Source organism: Crocodylus porosus, unplaced genomic scaffold (genome assembly GCF_001723895.1).
Source record: "Crocodylus porosus isolate Cpor-Errol unplaced genomic scaffold, CroPor_comp1, whole genome shotgun sequence".
Lineage (NCBI taxonomy): Eukaryota > Metazoa > Chordata > Crocodylia > Crocodylidae > Crocodylus > Crocodylus porosus.
Window position 1 is genome coordinate 31,768,419 of NW_017728949.1, and position 15,509 is coordinate 31,783,927.

The 15,509-nt window shown below is 37.2% G+C and overlaps 1 protein-coding gene across 1 annotated transcript in view; it reads left to right on the forward strand.

Moving 5' to 3' along the window:
• CALCRL (calcitonin receptor like receptor) overlaps window positions 1-15,509 on the forward strand; it is a 109,242-nt gene that overhangs the window by 61,126 nt on the left and 32,607 nt on the right. Inside the window, exons 3-7 of the mRNA XM_019553978.1 lie at window positions 1,307-1,410; window positions 2,399-2,543; window positions 5,690-5,800; window positions 6,795-6,907; window positions 10,286-10,377. Of these exons, the coding sequence (XP_019409523.1) occupies window positions 1,360-1,410; window positions 2,399-2,543; window positions 5,690-5,800; window positions 6,795-6,907; window positions 10,286-10,377 (512 nt within the window). The 5' untranslated portion in view covers window positions 1,307-1,359. The remainder of the gene's footprint in view (window positions 1-1,306; window positions 1,411-2,398; window positions 2,544-5,689; window positions 5,801-6,794; window positions 6,908-10,285; window positions 10,378-15,509) is intronic.

Genomic DNA, 15,509 nt, shown 5'->3' on the forward strand with positions numbered 1-15,509 from the left:
TTTTCCAAGTGCAGAACCTAATTATTGGAGACTCGTCTTAAATTTGTCCCCACCACCACTCCAGCAGGGAGAGAAATAGTAGGGGGCAGGTGGTGAGGAAGGCAGTAGGGACAGGTTATGGGGGAAATAAGGGGCAGGCACTCATAGTGAGGAACAAGTCGTTGCAAATCCCTCTCTTCAGCTTTCTTTGATGGATTTCTCAAAGATGGATCAATTGAGAGATTTTGTGCTATTGGGGAGGGGAGTAGATTTTCCTTCAGAGTACAAGAACTTGTTCGTGCAGTATTTGGCATTGCAAGACATGGTGCAGGCTCTTAAATTAGCTGAATGTCCTTTAAAATTATTTAAAATGTATTCACAGTGGGTCTGCTGTGTCCAGAGTAGTCCATTCTGTTTTCATGCCACTTACACCTGCAGCCAGTCTACTATAATGGGAGACATTTTAAAGGCTCCCCCATCCCCACCACCTCTTGTTGGATAATTAGACTTTGTTATTATATTTATGGGAAATATATCCCAAGAGTTCCACAGAGATCTAATGCTTCTGTAGTTGGGAGTATTCCACGCTCAGTAGATACAAGAGACTATTTCACAGTTCACTACTTGTCTCTGTGTTGAGCCCATCATTTTTGTAAAGTTGTAATTTTAACCTAAGGTTACAATTTGTTGAATCCATTCTTCTAGAACTGAAATAGAGTCAAATTTCATGATTAAACAATTTCTAATGTATGATTTCCACTCTAATGTAAATCAAACTACGTTTTGTTTTAACACATTGATTCATATGTAGTGAAATGCTGGAATTTAGCCAGAATTTACCAAATATTTAATGATGTACTTCATAATGGGATAAATTCTCTCCTGCACCACAGCTGGTTGGCTGAAGGCAGGGGGTGGCATCAGATAACAAGCTCTAACTCCCTCATTTTGTAGTCCTTGTACCATCAGATATATCCATAAGTTTGGCCACTGATGTATGGTTCTTTAAAGGACACTATACCAGTGAGAGGTTGGTATAGCACATCTCTACCAAGTCCCTCCATGCCCCAGTGCAGTCCTAGCAGGAAGCAGAGGCAAAGCTGGAGGATTCAGCAGTGCTACGGATATGTGATCATGGCCACACAGCTGGAATTTTCTGCTAGTGATTTGTTGTAGACTATATCCCACCTATAATTGATAGGAGTTGCACCCATGTTAAGTGATTAAAATTTGGACTATTGATTGTTCTGATTTGTTTTTAAATCAGGCTGTTCTGTAATTCTGAATGATATGAAAGCATTTCTTCTTATGACTCTTCTTATGACAGCTTGATCTTATTGTTGAACGATAGCATTTAAATACATTGCATCAGATCTAGTGATGGAGACAAACTGGACCATATGTTTGCTACTCCTCTTATCTGTTACTATGGTGAGTTATAATGCTTTTCTTGGTATGCTTAATACACAGAAACAATACTTCTTGTCTAGCTCTTGTACAAATTTCTGAAAAGGACACTCCCCTTTAAAATGATATCCATCTTTTAAAGCCTGTGTGTAATGGGATGGGATTGTAAAACCCTTTGCTTGTATTGATGACAGGTGTCCCTTTTGCTAGTAATGGGTTTTTTAGTGGTAAAAGTTTTTGACCTTGTACACATGTATGTCCAGGTAGTATCTCATTTGTAGCAATTTGAGTAGTGCTTTCATATTTTTAAATAAATAGACTTACTAATAGTAAAATCTTTAAAATGAAAGTTTGATTTATGGGGAGTAGTATATTCAGTAAAGCCATTTGTATTTTACATTTAAAAATGACTATTTTTGTGATTGTATAAACTCAGAATGGTATTTCCTCTATAGCCTCAATTTCTCACAAATATGCCTAGATTTTCCACCTCCCTGTTTTGGTGTTTTACGGTGGTTTGATTTGTATATAGAAACCGTTAGTGTCTAAATAAAAAACAATCCAAAAGTCTTAGTGATTTTAAATGGGAAATCTCCTTAATGCAATATTCTTTTCAGCCTGATTCAAAGCCCTTTGAGGTGGATATTAAAATATCCGTTTACTTCAGTAAGCTTTGCCAAAGACTCATTTTTCTCCCTACATATTATTCTTTTCCACAGTAAGTTATAATCTTTTGTAATTAGACACTTTCACTGTCCTCAGGGACTGTTTACTCAGATTCAACACTAAAAAATATCACCATTAAGGGGGGAAAAATCAGGTTATTTGTAATGGATCATACTATTCTTTTTTCTAGTAAAGTTATGTAATTGTTTTTGCAAAATGATTGTCTGTCTGTATGCTTACATGAATAACCAAAGACTTAGATTAGCAGTTAAACAAAAAGTACTATGAAAAGAACAATAACTTTTAAAAACAAACAAGCAAATAAAACCCTCCTTTTTCTTTTTAGTTTTTTGCCACTGCTATACCAGCTGAGGCACATCAGAATAATACAGAAGACATTGGTCAGCTGAGTGTTACCCGGAATAAGATTATGACAGCACAGTATGAATGCTATCAGAAAATCATGCAAGATCCCATTCATAGAAAAGAAGGTAAAGGATATTTCTTTGAAGTAGAACATTTTGAACTGCATTCATTAGAGGACTAAAAGTCATCTTTCTTTCTTGGTAGCAAAATTTTGAATTTGCAACATGTTTTTTTTAATTCTGTTGATGCTGCTTTTAAACAGATTACCATTGTCTTGCCAATAAGGAAGAATAAATAAGCGCTGTGGAAAGACACTATAGTACCTCAACTACCCAAAATATTGCTGCCCTACAGACTCCAATGCTGTAATTACACATAGGTAGAATTATACATCTAGATTCAACTCCAGTTCAGTTGACAATGAAGAAAGTTTCTTCATTAGGGTAGTAGCTCTTTTGGGTTCTTCTACCCTTCTAGGCACTTGTCTTTGAAAAAATGAAAGCACTTGCTTTGAAATGTTCACATATTGAAACACACAGGTTATCTTCTAACTTTTAGTTTCAAGAAGGAAACTATTCTTTATCTTTCAAGTATTCAAACCATTTCTGTCCAGACAGAAGCCAGTGAATATATTTAGAACAGAATGCCCTATGGTTTCTACTGATCCCACTTTGGAGGAACTTCAAATGCAAGCGGCATCTAAGACTATAGATGATATCGGTTTTTCTTTTTGCCATTTATAGAATCATGCATGGTCTTTTAAGCCATAATTTGTTTGCTGCTTTGCAAAAGGTACCTGGCAGAAGAAACTGGAACCCAAGATGGCTCCCTCCCAGGAAAGTGCCCTCATCATGGAGCTACAAGATCTAGAAATAACTCTGTCGTTAGAGAGGAAAACCCATGACTCTTTTCTCCAGGAAGGAGCCAAAATAACTAACTTACAAAGCCATAGTCCTCCTTGATTGTTCTGCTTCTGATCTTATGGTTCTGTTATTCTTGGTTCTAAGCCAATCCAGTCCATAGCTTAGTGATTAGGATGCTTTCCTAGGAAATGGCAAATGGTGGGGGTTGAATTCCCTCAGGGGAAGGAGGGGCTATAGCCCTGATCATCTACTTCCTGAGCAAGTGATCTTATCACTAATCTATTAGGGTGTTGGATACTATCACCCCCATTCATATGTTTGAGTGGTCCTGTGCTTTATATTGATCCACTGACATTATCAAGTATTTTGGAAGGTATTGCCTTCTGAGTGGTCCCTAGATTGTGACATGATGGATGTACTGCCTTCACAGCCATAAGTTTGATGTATAGATATTGAGAAGGAGAGGGAATCTGGGCATTCCTCTGTCTTGCCTTTTCTATTACTGAATCATATGCCAGTACTGCTGAGCAACAAGCCAACTGGGAAGTGCATTCAGTGCCTTGAAAGTATTCAAATACGCTGAATGTGCAATGGTAGGCACATCCAGTATATAGGAAGTACCTAACCCCTTCAGTTTTGGTTCACCTTTCTGAGGCACCTATATTATGGGTGTTGGGATGCTGAAATGGAGACGTCTACAAGGTTAATTTAAATTTGTTCCTAATTGCCCTCAACTCCCACTGAATTTAGTTTTCCATATGCCTATTGGGATTAAGATCACACAATCTGTAGTGGGGACTGTGGAGCCTGATTAATGTTTGTCTATTACTTTTAATGATATTTGGTAGGACTTTAGAAATTAGAGAGGGGCTGAGATTTGCATTTTTCACTCAAATTTGCAAATAGATTAAATTAAACAGCTTCAAATTTTGGTTCATTTGAAATTCAGATCCAGTACTGATTTGAATGGGGTAGGTTTAATAGTCTGAATTGCTATCTAAGAAATGGCAAATCTCAGCTTTGTGGACTGAAATGCATGTCTTAATCTTGGGTAGTGGGTACTGCTATGGCATATATACTTGCATTAACATGCCCAGATTTTTGGAGTCAATAATTAACCTGGTCATTGTGTCACATTGATACACTTATATACTTGCCGGTATGGTACCCAGGTTAGCTTGGGTCATTTTACATGGTATTTCATTTTGCTGTGTATACTTCCTGTGTGTTCTTGGCTGTTCTTAACACATCCATGATAGATGTGTGCCCATATGAGTATTTCCTAACAAATGCATGATCCCAGAGTAAATATATTTTTGTTAAAATGTTTTATTTATATCTTTTTGAGTCTTTTCAGGCAATGTACTGTGCTTAGTTTAATGTAGATTTAAGAACCACCATTTTAAAAAAGAAATAAATCCTATCCATAGTAGAAGGTTAAATTATACTTTTTCCCTCTTTAAATCTTTTTTTTAAAACTTCTAGAATCCTAAAAATTAGATAGGACTAATCCCAATTTTCTGTACTCTTCTCCTAATGAAATGCTTATGCTGAAGGCAATATTTGCAATTTAGACATAACCATTAGTGTCCAGTTTTGAGCACTGTACTTTGAAAAAAGGGTAGATAAAAGAGAACAATGTTAACAGGCTCAAAAAAGCACAGCCTTTGAAGACAGATAGAAAGAATTGGGTTTGTTGATGACTTCAGGGAAACCTGGTGGAAGTCTTTAAGTATATGAAAGATTCCTATGAACAGGACAGTGATAGCTTATAGTTTATGTCTACCAGGGGTAGAATAAGAAGTAAATTTACTTCATCTTCAGCAAGAGAGATTTAATATAGATATAAGACTAACTTTTTGAGCACTGGAGATGGCCACTTAGGGAGGTTGAGAGTGCTTTTAAAACAATTTAGACCAGTGATTCTCAATCAGAGTGCTGCAGAACCTGAGGTCCTGTGAGATCCTTTTAAGTGTTTCATGCAATATTAGCCCTGTTAGGCAGGTAAATACCTACGTATGACTCACAATATAAACCCAGAGATTTCACGTTAGGATCCATTCCATCAGAAACATACTGTTGTGGTCTTTCTGAATTCTTTGAACAGAAGAATTGCTCTATTATTTTTTCATAGCAATAAAAAAGTGAAAGCTATAAGCTGGCATTTTTTGAGGAGGGCCTTCAGTCTAAAAATGTTGAGAACCACTGATTTAGATAAATCAAGTCTTTTACAGATTTTTTGATTGAAGTGTTTCTGTGTTTTGTGCTGAAAGTATGCAAACTATAATACTAAGAGACCTGAGTAACTTAAAGAAATGATTTGGTTTGTATAGACTCTATTACAGGTTCCAGCCCTTGTTATGGAAAGATCTGTGTGAATTGTATTTGATTTCCCTTCATGTTTATAGGTACTTACTGTAACAGAACATGGGATGGTTGGTTGTGCTGGAATGATGTTGTTGCGGGTACCACATCAGTACAACGCTGCCCTGACTATTTTCAGGACTTCAACCCATCAGGTAAAAGTAGAGGAACCTCTGCACTGAGGTTGCTTGAAAAAATTGATTGTGGCTGATTGAATGCTCCTGTCAACCTAGTGGCCAAGCTCAAGTCACTGGTTCAGCTAGGATCCAGTTAAATGCAGGTTTACTTGATAGGTACACATTATCTACCACATTCACTGGCCACATAAACAAGCATGCAGCACCATCACTACCACACCACCACACCACTAATTGCACCTCTGGGATTCAATAAACTAAAAAAAAAAGTCAAGGACAGGTCAGATTTAGCTAACAAATGTTATCTGACCCCAGCATCCACCCCAAACTTTCCCCTAGTGTATACAGTAACATAGTTTAACATCTTTTTAGCTCAGTTTAGCTGATTAAGGTCAAAAGTAGTCTTCCACTAACGTGAACCCGATCTCTTCCCATAGTCTAATTGTTTTTACTCTGTGGCTAAGCTGAGGCTATTCTAGGCTTCTGTTCCTGTGGTGATCCTGACTTGGAGGTTTCCGAACGCCCTTTCCCATCTAAGAGCTTTTGGTCTGTCACTGTTTGCTATACCGTAGCTATAAAACAGTCACTGAAAATGCAATTTCTAAAGTGACTCTTGACATTCCAAGCAATTTCACTCATGACATTTTTCTCTCTTCTCTGATCCTAGTTTACAAAAATAAAATCTCACATTTTAATTGAAATCCCTGGCTGCCATATGACATTTACATTTTCCTGTCACTTCTTCTAGTAGTGTTCTAACAGTGAATGTAAAATATTCTTCTGAGTAACTGTATTGGAGAAGATGGACTTTTTTTTCCCCTTAGGAATACATCATTTTCCCTTGCCAAGCAAAAACAATGGCCTCCAGTTTCTCAGAATTCTAGTTTAATAAATCTGTCATTGGTTTGCCAAATTTTATGGACTATTAAATACTAGACATCAGAAACAGATCTTTGCTATTAACTTTTGTGGTTTCTGTTTTGTTTTCTGTTTTCATTTTCACTGGCCAAAGAAAAAGTTACGAAGATCTGTGATCCAAGTGGACACTGGTTTAGACACCCTGAAAGCAACAGAACCTGGACAAATTATACCCAGTGTAATAGCTATACACATGAAAAAGTGAAGGTAGGAAATAAATGCATGTTGCCAGTGATGTAGGACTTTTAATATTCATATTATGTGTGTCAAAACCTAAATTCTGATGCAGCATTAAAATAGCCATTTCATTGCTATTAAAACAGTATGTGGCAGTATTTCAACATAGAGGGAAGGCAGTCTGTACAGAGAAAAGGGGAAAGTGTGTTAAGAGCCTGATTTTCATTTAAGCAGTTTTTATTGGATTGAAGAAAATGAAATTGTATTTATTTACTAAACTTATGTCTTCCCCACATAAGGCTTAGGGTGTCTTACAAAATAACTTGAAAAAAGAGTAAAATATTAAAATAATGTAGTATAACAAAGCAAATTGCCTCCCCAGCCCGCAAATTCAAAACAATCCATCCCAACCTACCTATTCCTATTCCCCTGCTTCTCACCTAAGAAAAGCAACCTACCCTCTTCCCTACCCCATGCGCAACACAACATAATTTTGTTATTTCCATTCATTTGCTCTATGAAAGATAGTTTCCTTCCATACTCCCTCCCATCTTATTCACTGTCTGCCTCTCACAATAGAGATTCAAATCATCCCCTCTCACAAGGGAACTTTGCAAGGGGTGGAGGAGAAAATCTTTGTGAAGAGGTCCCTTTTTAATCTGAAAGTTTTTGTTTGCTTTATCCTCCCATAGACAGCCATGTTACAAACACTGTAGAGTTCCAAGATGCATACAGATGTCTCTGCTCAGTACAGTCCCCTACCAGAAATGCAAAAATGAAGTTTCATTCTGGAGTAACTGTATCTCCAGCAAGGGGAGTGCCTTAGTAGAGCTAATTAAAAATAGGTTAATTTTTCATATTGATTTTAGAAAAAGAAAAATCCTGTTTTTATTGAAAAATTTGGACCAGCTGTACTCCACAGTGGATTCCACACAGGAACCTTGGGGTTTGGTTGGCATGTATTTCCCTTTTATATATGTCCTGGGTTCCAGAGAGTCATCTACCAAGTTAAGATATAAACAACTGTGCCATCTGAGTGAACAAAACAATTTTCATTTCCACAGATCAGGCAGAGATAGATTTGTGCATAGAAAATTGTGTGTGGCATGTCCCATGCAATACAATATGCATAATAAGGACAGGATTACAATAGGCTTCAATGCAATTTGAAAATATGAGTCAGAAATCTGACAAGAGTTAGAAAGAGCTGCTAAAACCCAACATCCCACCTGTCTTTGATTGTATCATCTGTCTATGGCAGGGGTGGGCAACTTTTTCGGGCAGAGGGTCGCTTACTGAGTTTTGGCAAGCCATCAAGGGCCGCATAACAGGCAGCCAGGGGCAGGTAACTATTAATTTTCTAAATTTTTTAGGGGCCCTGCAGGCCAGATAGAATGGCCTGGCGGGCTGCATTTTGCCCACCCCTGGTCTATGGTATCTAGTGGTATTGCAGTTAAAATGAAATGTATTTCTAGCTGAACAAATATGAATATTGTTTTTAAATAAACAGTCAAAATTAAGGCACATAGCAAATGGAATAATGTAAAACATATACGTGAAAAGAAACTGAACTTTTAAATCTGTGGAGGACCAGTTTGTGAATGAATGTAAGCTCATGAAAGAGAATAAGGATCAATAATCCTGGCATCAATAAGAATATTTAAAGGAAGAAATGGTAATAACCACCTATGTCAATTCTATCAGTCAAATTTAACTTGGTACTGGATAATCATCCATGTTAGAACAGCTACAAGCTATAATAGGAGTATATTTCTAAAGACTTGCCTTAAATGATGGGAGAGACCAAGCATCTCTAAGTACAATTTAGTTTAGTAAACGGGACAAATGTCATTACTCTTTTATTCTAATATTTAGCTGCAAATAGAGGGAAGATTAGCCAGACTGGCAAAAGCAGAGCCATCTAGCACCCTTAGTGCAAGTAATCTATTGTGCTCTGACTTATTGTACTATTCCATACAAAAACCAACCTGACAAGAATATGCAACTGCTTATTTAGTTATATATGTGGCTTGCTGAAAGATCATATCCTATGCCTTCATGCATCTTTCAGTAGGTCAGTTAAATGGGGCACAATGGATGATTTTTTTTTAATGTTGCTGGCTAATATTATTGGCCAGTATGTAGCTTCTGCACAGCACATTGTACCCTGTTCATCCCAGAAAGGAATCTTCTGCCCCTTCTCAGCTAAATGAGTCAGTACTCTCAGAGAGAGAAATAAGACATACAACCATATGTGGAAATGCTTCATAAGGTAGTTAGAGGTCAGAGTTAAAAGTACATGATCAATCTTTGCTTGGGAACTTCAGATTTTTTTAGTACTTCACTTGGCAACATTAACATTCTTTTAATGTCATTTGTAACAGACTTTCTTTGCACTATGCATCTTTTCTTTATAGAATGGAATATTTAATCAGAGGAACTACTTAGATTAAATCATTTTATATGGGTCCTACACAGTTGGCACAGTGGATTTTCAGTGGTTAATTCAAGCTTCAACTGAGTTCATCTAAGCAAAGGAATGTCTACTACAGCTTTGTGTCCTAGTCCTGGTGGCACAAATTTGTTCTTTCAGTTCCACGTGGAGAACCATCTTTTGTTTTTAGGCATATGGAATGAAGATTTGTTTTTCCTTACATGCAAAATGAGGATAATAGGCCTTACTTCATCACAGACAGATCTGTAGAGCTCAATTTAATTATTTAGCAATTTAACATTTGTAAAGTGAATAGTTGTTCTTAAATAGGTAAGGTGATCTTAAAGAATTATTATTGAAGCTTAATGTACTTTTAATCCAGTTTAATCCAGATCTGCCTAGTCTGCCTATTTGGCTAAAGTTATTTTTGTTCCTCTTGCTTACAATTGATATGAAAAATGAACTATTTCTGACATTTCATTAATTTTGCTTGCCATAATTATCTCTAATCACTTTGTTAATTACTTAATTGTAATTGATATGGTAATTAGTTTAGTTAATTTCCTTTACCACCTTCAGGAATGCTAATTGAAAGTTGGCATTCCAGTATGATAGTTGCACCCTGTTTTGAAGGAAATGTCTTTCAAAAGCTCCAACTAGAGAAAAAGAAATAATTACATAAATGGATTTTTGAAACTATAATTTCAATAGTAGGTTAATCAAATCTATGACAAGGATGTGCCCAGCAAATGGCAGAAATAACTAGAATTTTGTAAATACAAAGGCAAGATATAGGAACCTCTGTTTAAGAAAAAAAGTCTTGAATGCTATTGCAGTGAGTTCTAAACACTGCTTCATCTTTTTTCATTTGTTTAATCCTGTAGTTCTACATGTAATAGACTGATCCAATTGTTTCAAATATGATAGTTCTATATTCTCCATAACTTATTCTTTATTTGATTCCTTTATTACAGACAGCCTTGAATTTGTACTATTTGGCCATCATTGGACATGGTCTTTCAATTGCATCACTCTTGATTTCCCTTGGCATCTTCTTTTATTTTAAGTAAGTGTATTTAAAATTTTGCACCATGCCTTTTTGGTTATAATATTCCTGGGTAATCAGGTAACTTGAATCACCTTAAACATGAAGTCTGGTGTATGATCAAACTTGAATCATGTATTTACTTTACATTTGGTGCTACAGCATGATAGTAAAGAGAAACTCTCCTTTCTCCTGAAACCTAAGAAAAGGTACAAACAGGAATAGGTGGTACAAGCAGGGAGAATAAATAAAAGATTATGATGATTTATATATGGAAGCTAGTGGCTAATGAAGGAGAGTGAAACTACCACAAATTAATAATGAAATTCTTTTGAATAACCCAGAATGACAGCTCAAGGTAAAGTTACTGATGGTATCTTATTGGCCTGGTCCATTTTCTTCAGCAGTGGGTAGGGTAATAAACCTCTAGTCCTGATGAGTTAACACTTTAATGTATTGAGCTAGTAGACACCACCCAACAGCTGTTTCACTAGGGGTTACTCCATCATCAAGCAGTAAGAGAGGCCAGCATTTCAAAGTGATGAGAGGATGTTGTTTCCTTCCAAGCCTTGGAGTAGGTAATGAGCAGGAAGATACTCAAAATAATGAAGACACATTGGGCTAAATCCTATCACATCAAGCTCAGATAGTCAGGTTTCTGTCTCCTCTCTCTCTGCACCAAACCAACGAAGCAACTGAGCTGTCTCATAGCATCTATTGATGTTGAGTTCTTCAGCACACTACTATAGTGGGTAATTTGGACGGATGAACTCTATCCACCCCTCAAGCTTTTCTCTTGTAGTCTAGCCTTCAAACTCAGATGCATAGGGCCTGCAAAGAGTATCTTCAGAGCTAAGGTTTCTGGCCCTATGTGTATGAATCCTCCATGGAACTTCTTCAGCTTGGCTGCATGGAGAAATTAGAACAATAGTATCATAGGGTTGGAAAGAACTTCAGGAGGTCAAGAGACTTCAGGATCTGGGTTTGTTCAGCCTGAGCAAAAGAAGGCTATGGGGCAACTTGATAGCTACCTACAAATATGTCAAGGGAGAACACCAGGATCTAGGAGAGGAACTTTTCAGAAAAGCACCCCTGGGAGGGCATGGTCCAATGGACACAAACTAGTCCAGGAAAAGTTTCAGCTGGACATAAGGAAAAATTTATTTTCCATGCGGGTAACTAGAATTTGGAACACACTTCCAGCAGAGGTGGTGAAGTCACCATCCCTGGAGGTTTTTAAGAGAAGGCCGGACAAACACCTCGTTGAACTCATTTGAGCCCAATTACCTCCTGCCCATGGCAGGGGACTGGATGTGATGATCTTACAGGTCCCTTCCAGTCTGTCTTTCTATGATTCTATGAAGCAGGATCATCCCCAACGAGATCATCCCAGCCACAGCTTTGTCTAGCTGGGTCTTAAAAAACCTCCAAGGATGGAGATGCCGGAACCTCTCTGGGTAACTGTTCCAGTGCCGTACTACCCTTCTAGTGAGAAAACTTTTCCTAATACCTAACCTAAACTTCCTTTGCTTCAACTGGAGACCACTTCTTCTTGTTATATTATCTGCTACCATTGAGAACAGTCTAGCTCCATCCTCTTTGGAACCACCTTTCAGGTCGTTGCGGGCTACTAGGCTTCTTTTCCACAGACAAAATTATTCCAGTTCTCTCAACCTTTCCTCATAGGTTATGTTCCCCAGCCCTCTAACCATTTTTGTTGCTTTCTGCTGGACTCTCTCCAATTTATCCATATCCTTTCTATAGTGGGGGCTCAAAACTAGACTTCAGTCTCCAGATGCAGCCTTACCAGTGCTGAATAGAGGGGAATAATCATTTCCTTTGATCTGCTGGCAACACTCCTACTAATGTAGGCCAGTATGCTGTTAGCCACTTTCACAACATGAGCATACTTTTGGCTCATATTCACCTTATTATCCACTATAACACCGAAGTCTTTTTCTTCAGAGCTTCTTCTTAGCCAATCAGTCCCCAGCCTGTACTGGTGCATGGGATTGTTCCATCCTAAGTGCAGGACTTTGCACTTATCATTATTGAACCATATGAGATTTCTTTTGGTGCAGTCCTCCAATTTGTCTAGGTCTCTCTGAATCCTAGCTCTACCCTCCAGCATATCTACTACTTCCTCCAGCTTAGTGTTATCTGCAAACTTTCTGAGGGTACACTCCATCCCATTTTCTAGATCATTGATGAAGACATTGAACAAAACCAGCCTCTGGGGCACTTCACTCGATACCAGCTGCCAACCAGACATTCATTGAGCCTTTGATGACTACTATTTGAGCATGATGATCCAGCCATTTTTCTATCCAACTTGCAGTCCATTCTTCGAACATGTACTTCTTTAGCGTACCAATACATCTGAACTTTAGGTCTTTGGTTGCAGAAGAGGGAAGGTAGGTTTGCTTCATAGGTATTGAAGCCAATGGCAAAGTATCTGCTGCCTTAAAAGAACATTTAATCCTGCTGCAAATTGAACTGTTTGGTCTTTCTGGATGCTTCATAATGTGGCTTGTAGTGAGGTGATTGGTTCTTGTTTGTTATAGACTAAGGACACAGATAGACACATGTTCACTAGCTTAATTTACATTGATTTTTATGATGTTGTAACTGGCATAAAGAAAAAACATATGTGCAGTTATCCCAGGGAAGTTCACACAATAGACAGCTACTACAGCTCTTTCTCACTAGGCAGGGGGGGAGCAGATAACAGACTGTTTGCTTTTAGCAAATTGACATCCCTGGATGGATATGGATTGACCAAACACAAACTTCTGTAAGTTATCTAAGTACAGTTTACCCCTAGTTCTTTCAGGGGTAACGCTGTACCAGGTTAGGTAATTCTACCCCAGTTCAGGTGAGGGTGCATAGTTTATTCAACACTTTTTTATACAGGTGTTGTGCTAATTCAGTTCTGAATTCAGGCCTCCAAACAGTGCTACAGTATTACTTACTATGTTAAAGACTAGTGAGACTACTAACGATAGGGAACTCTCCCCCTAGTAATTTTGATTTTAATATTAAGTATCTGCTTTCAGCAATCTTATAAAAACAATAATCCCTCTATCCTCCTTTCAATTTCTGATGTACCTACTCTTATCTGAGGCAGGCTAAAATATTCAGAGTTTTCTCTTAGTTTCAGTTAGTATCAAGGAAAAATATCTTTAGGCATCAAGTATTTAATCCATCAATTTAGAGACACATTTTTCCGCAAGATTTTCAAAAATCACTTTAATTCTGTAACATTCAATGTTTTGAGTGTCTTTTTTGAGACACTAAAGAGGTCTGGTGTTTAGAATACAGTTATTTAGCAATTTCTAATAACCCTTTTAAGAATAATTTGGATTGTTCCCTAAAAAATGAATGCTTTTGGAAATCTTAGAATTAACCTGTAGTGTGCAAGTTTTCTGCCTCCCTGTTGGACATTTTTTTAAGAATGGCATATTTTTTTCAGTAAAATATATTTATTTTGGAACCTCTTTGTTCATTTTTGCACCATTAAATAAGATAAACTCATGAAAGAGCTGTGCATTTCTATCAACTGTTTGATTTGGCATAATCGGGATGTATTGCTGCGTTAAACCTCATAAAAAGTTTAACAGATTAAAAATCATGTGCCACAGAAGAATGCTTTAGGATTACATTTTTAAACAATTTGGATGTTATTTAAAAGTTCAGTTATATTAAAGCTGTAATTTCAATACTTATAATATGAAACCCAAGCCAGTTTCATCTTAGATTGTGGTATTTACTGCAAAAGCAGGTGGTCTGCTTCGCTGTTATTGAACTAAATTGTAAGAATTATTATGTTTGTCTAATTCTCTAAGGAATTTTGTCTCTGGTAGAAGGATTTTGTATCCTTAGAGAACCACATGGAAAGAATTCAGAACCACAAACCACAATTTCTAGACTGTGGTTATTCTGGGAAATAAACGGAAATTACAAAATTTAAAGGGAGCTGAGGAAAACCTCTACAACATGTTCCCATGGGATACATGTACAGTTCCTGTGAAGTATTTTTAGTACTGCAAAAGTCAGTGAGGAATAAGACTAATTCCAGGATGTGTTGTGTGTTGACTGAAGTTTGTTATGATAATTCGTGATTTTAACAGGTGGCTTTTTTGTTGTGTGGGGGTATGCTTGGAATTTTGAATTTGCATCATATGTATTCTTTTAATGATTCATTGTTTCCATGTGATGTCTGTTGGACTGTAGTTCATAACAACATGGTTCAGAAGAATTTTCAAGAAGCTCCACAGTAGAGAGATGTGGGAGTAATTGCCTCACAAAAAGGTCTTATACTGTTTACTGATGGAGATTGGTTAAAATCCTGAAGTATGAAGTTTTGTATCTCTTCCAATTTTTTAAGCACTAACTATTAGAACTCTGAATATTTTTGTTAGTCATATAATGCCAAATCCCTTCTAATCTTGCCAAGTGTTTGGCATAACAACAACCTGAGGTGGTGAAAGCCAGGGTCTATTTTTGTGTTGGCAAAAAAGGATTTCCTTTTTCAGTTTTGAATTTGCTGCCTTTTGGTTCCATTGAATGTCCCCTTATTCTTTTTTTTGAGATCTAAAGACTGTTTTTGGAGAGAAGGCTGTCAGGCTCTGCTCCATATAAGATATACTATATTGGGTAAAATTTTCAACACCAGTTAAGAAATTTTGAAAATGGGACTTAAGGGCCAGATCCTATTTCATTTACTGGGCATCTAAATGAAGAAGAGGAGAACCTCTCTTCCTTTTTGTATTAATAGTTTCTTCAGAGACTTAAGCAAGGTGTTTCTTCGATCACATTTAGGCATCCAGAGGTCTAATAGGTCAAATAAAATCTGGCCATAAGCACCTAATCCCAATTGAAAATCAGTTGCAGTTAAGGGAATCACGTTGATCCCAATAGATGCCTGTCTGCATTATTAGATGTCCAAATGCCTTTAAAAACCTGACCATAAGTCCCTTAGGTCCTCTTGAAACTTTTATTCTTTCCCTCTTATGCATAGACATCACAGGCATGTATTTTATGAACTATTATAAGTAAAATCTTACAGATCTTACGATGACAGGCTGAGAGCCATGGGACTCTTTAGCCTGGAAAAGCGCAGGCTCAGGGGTGATCTGATGGCCACCTATAAG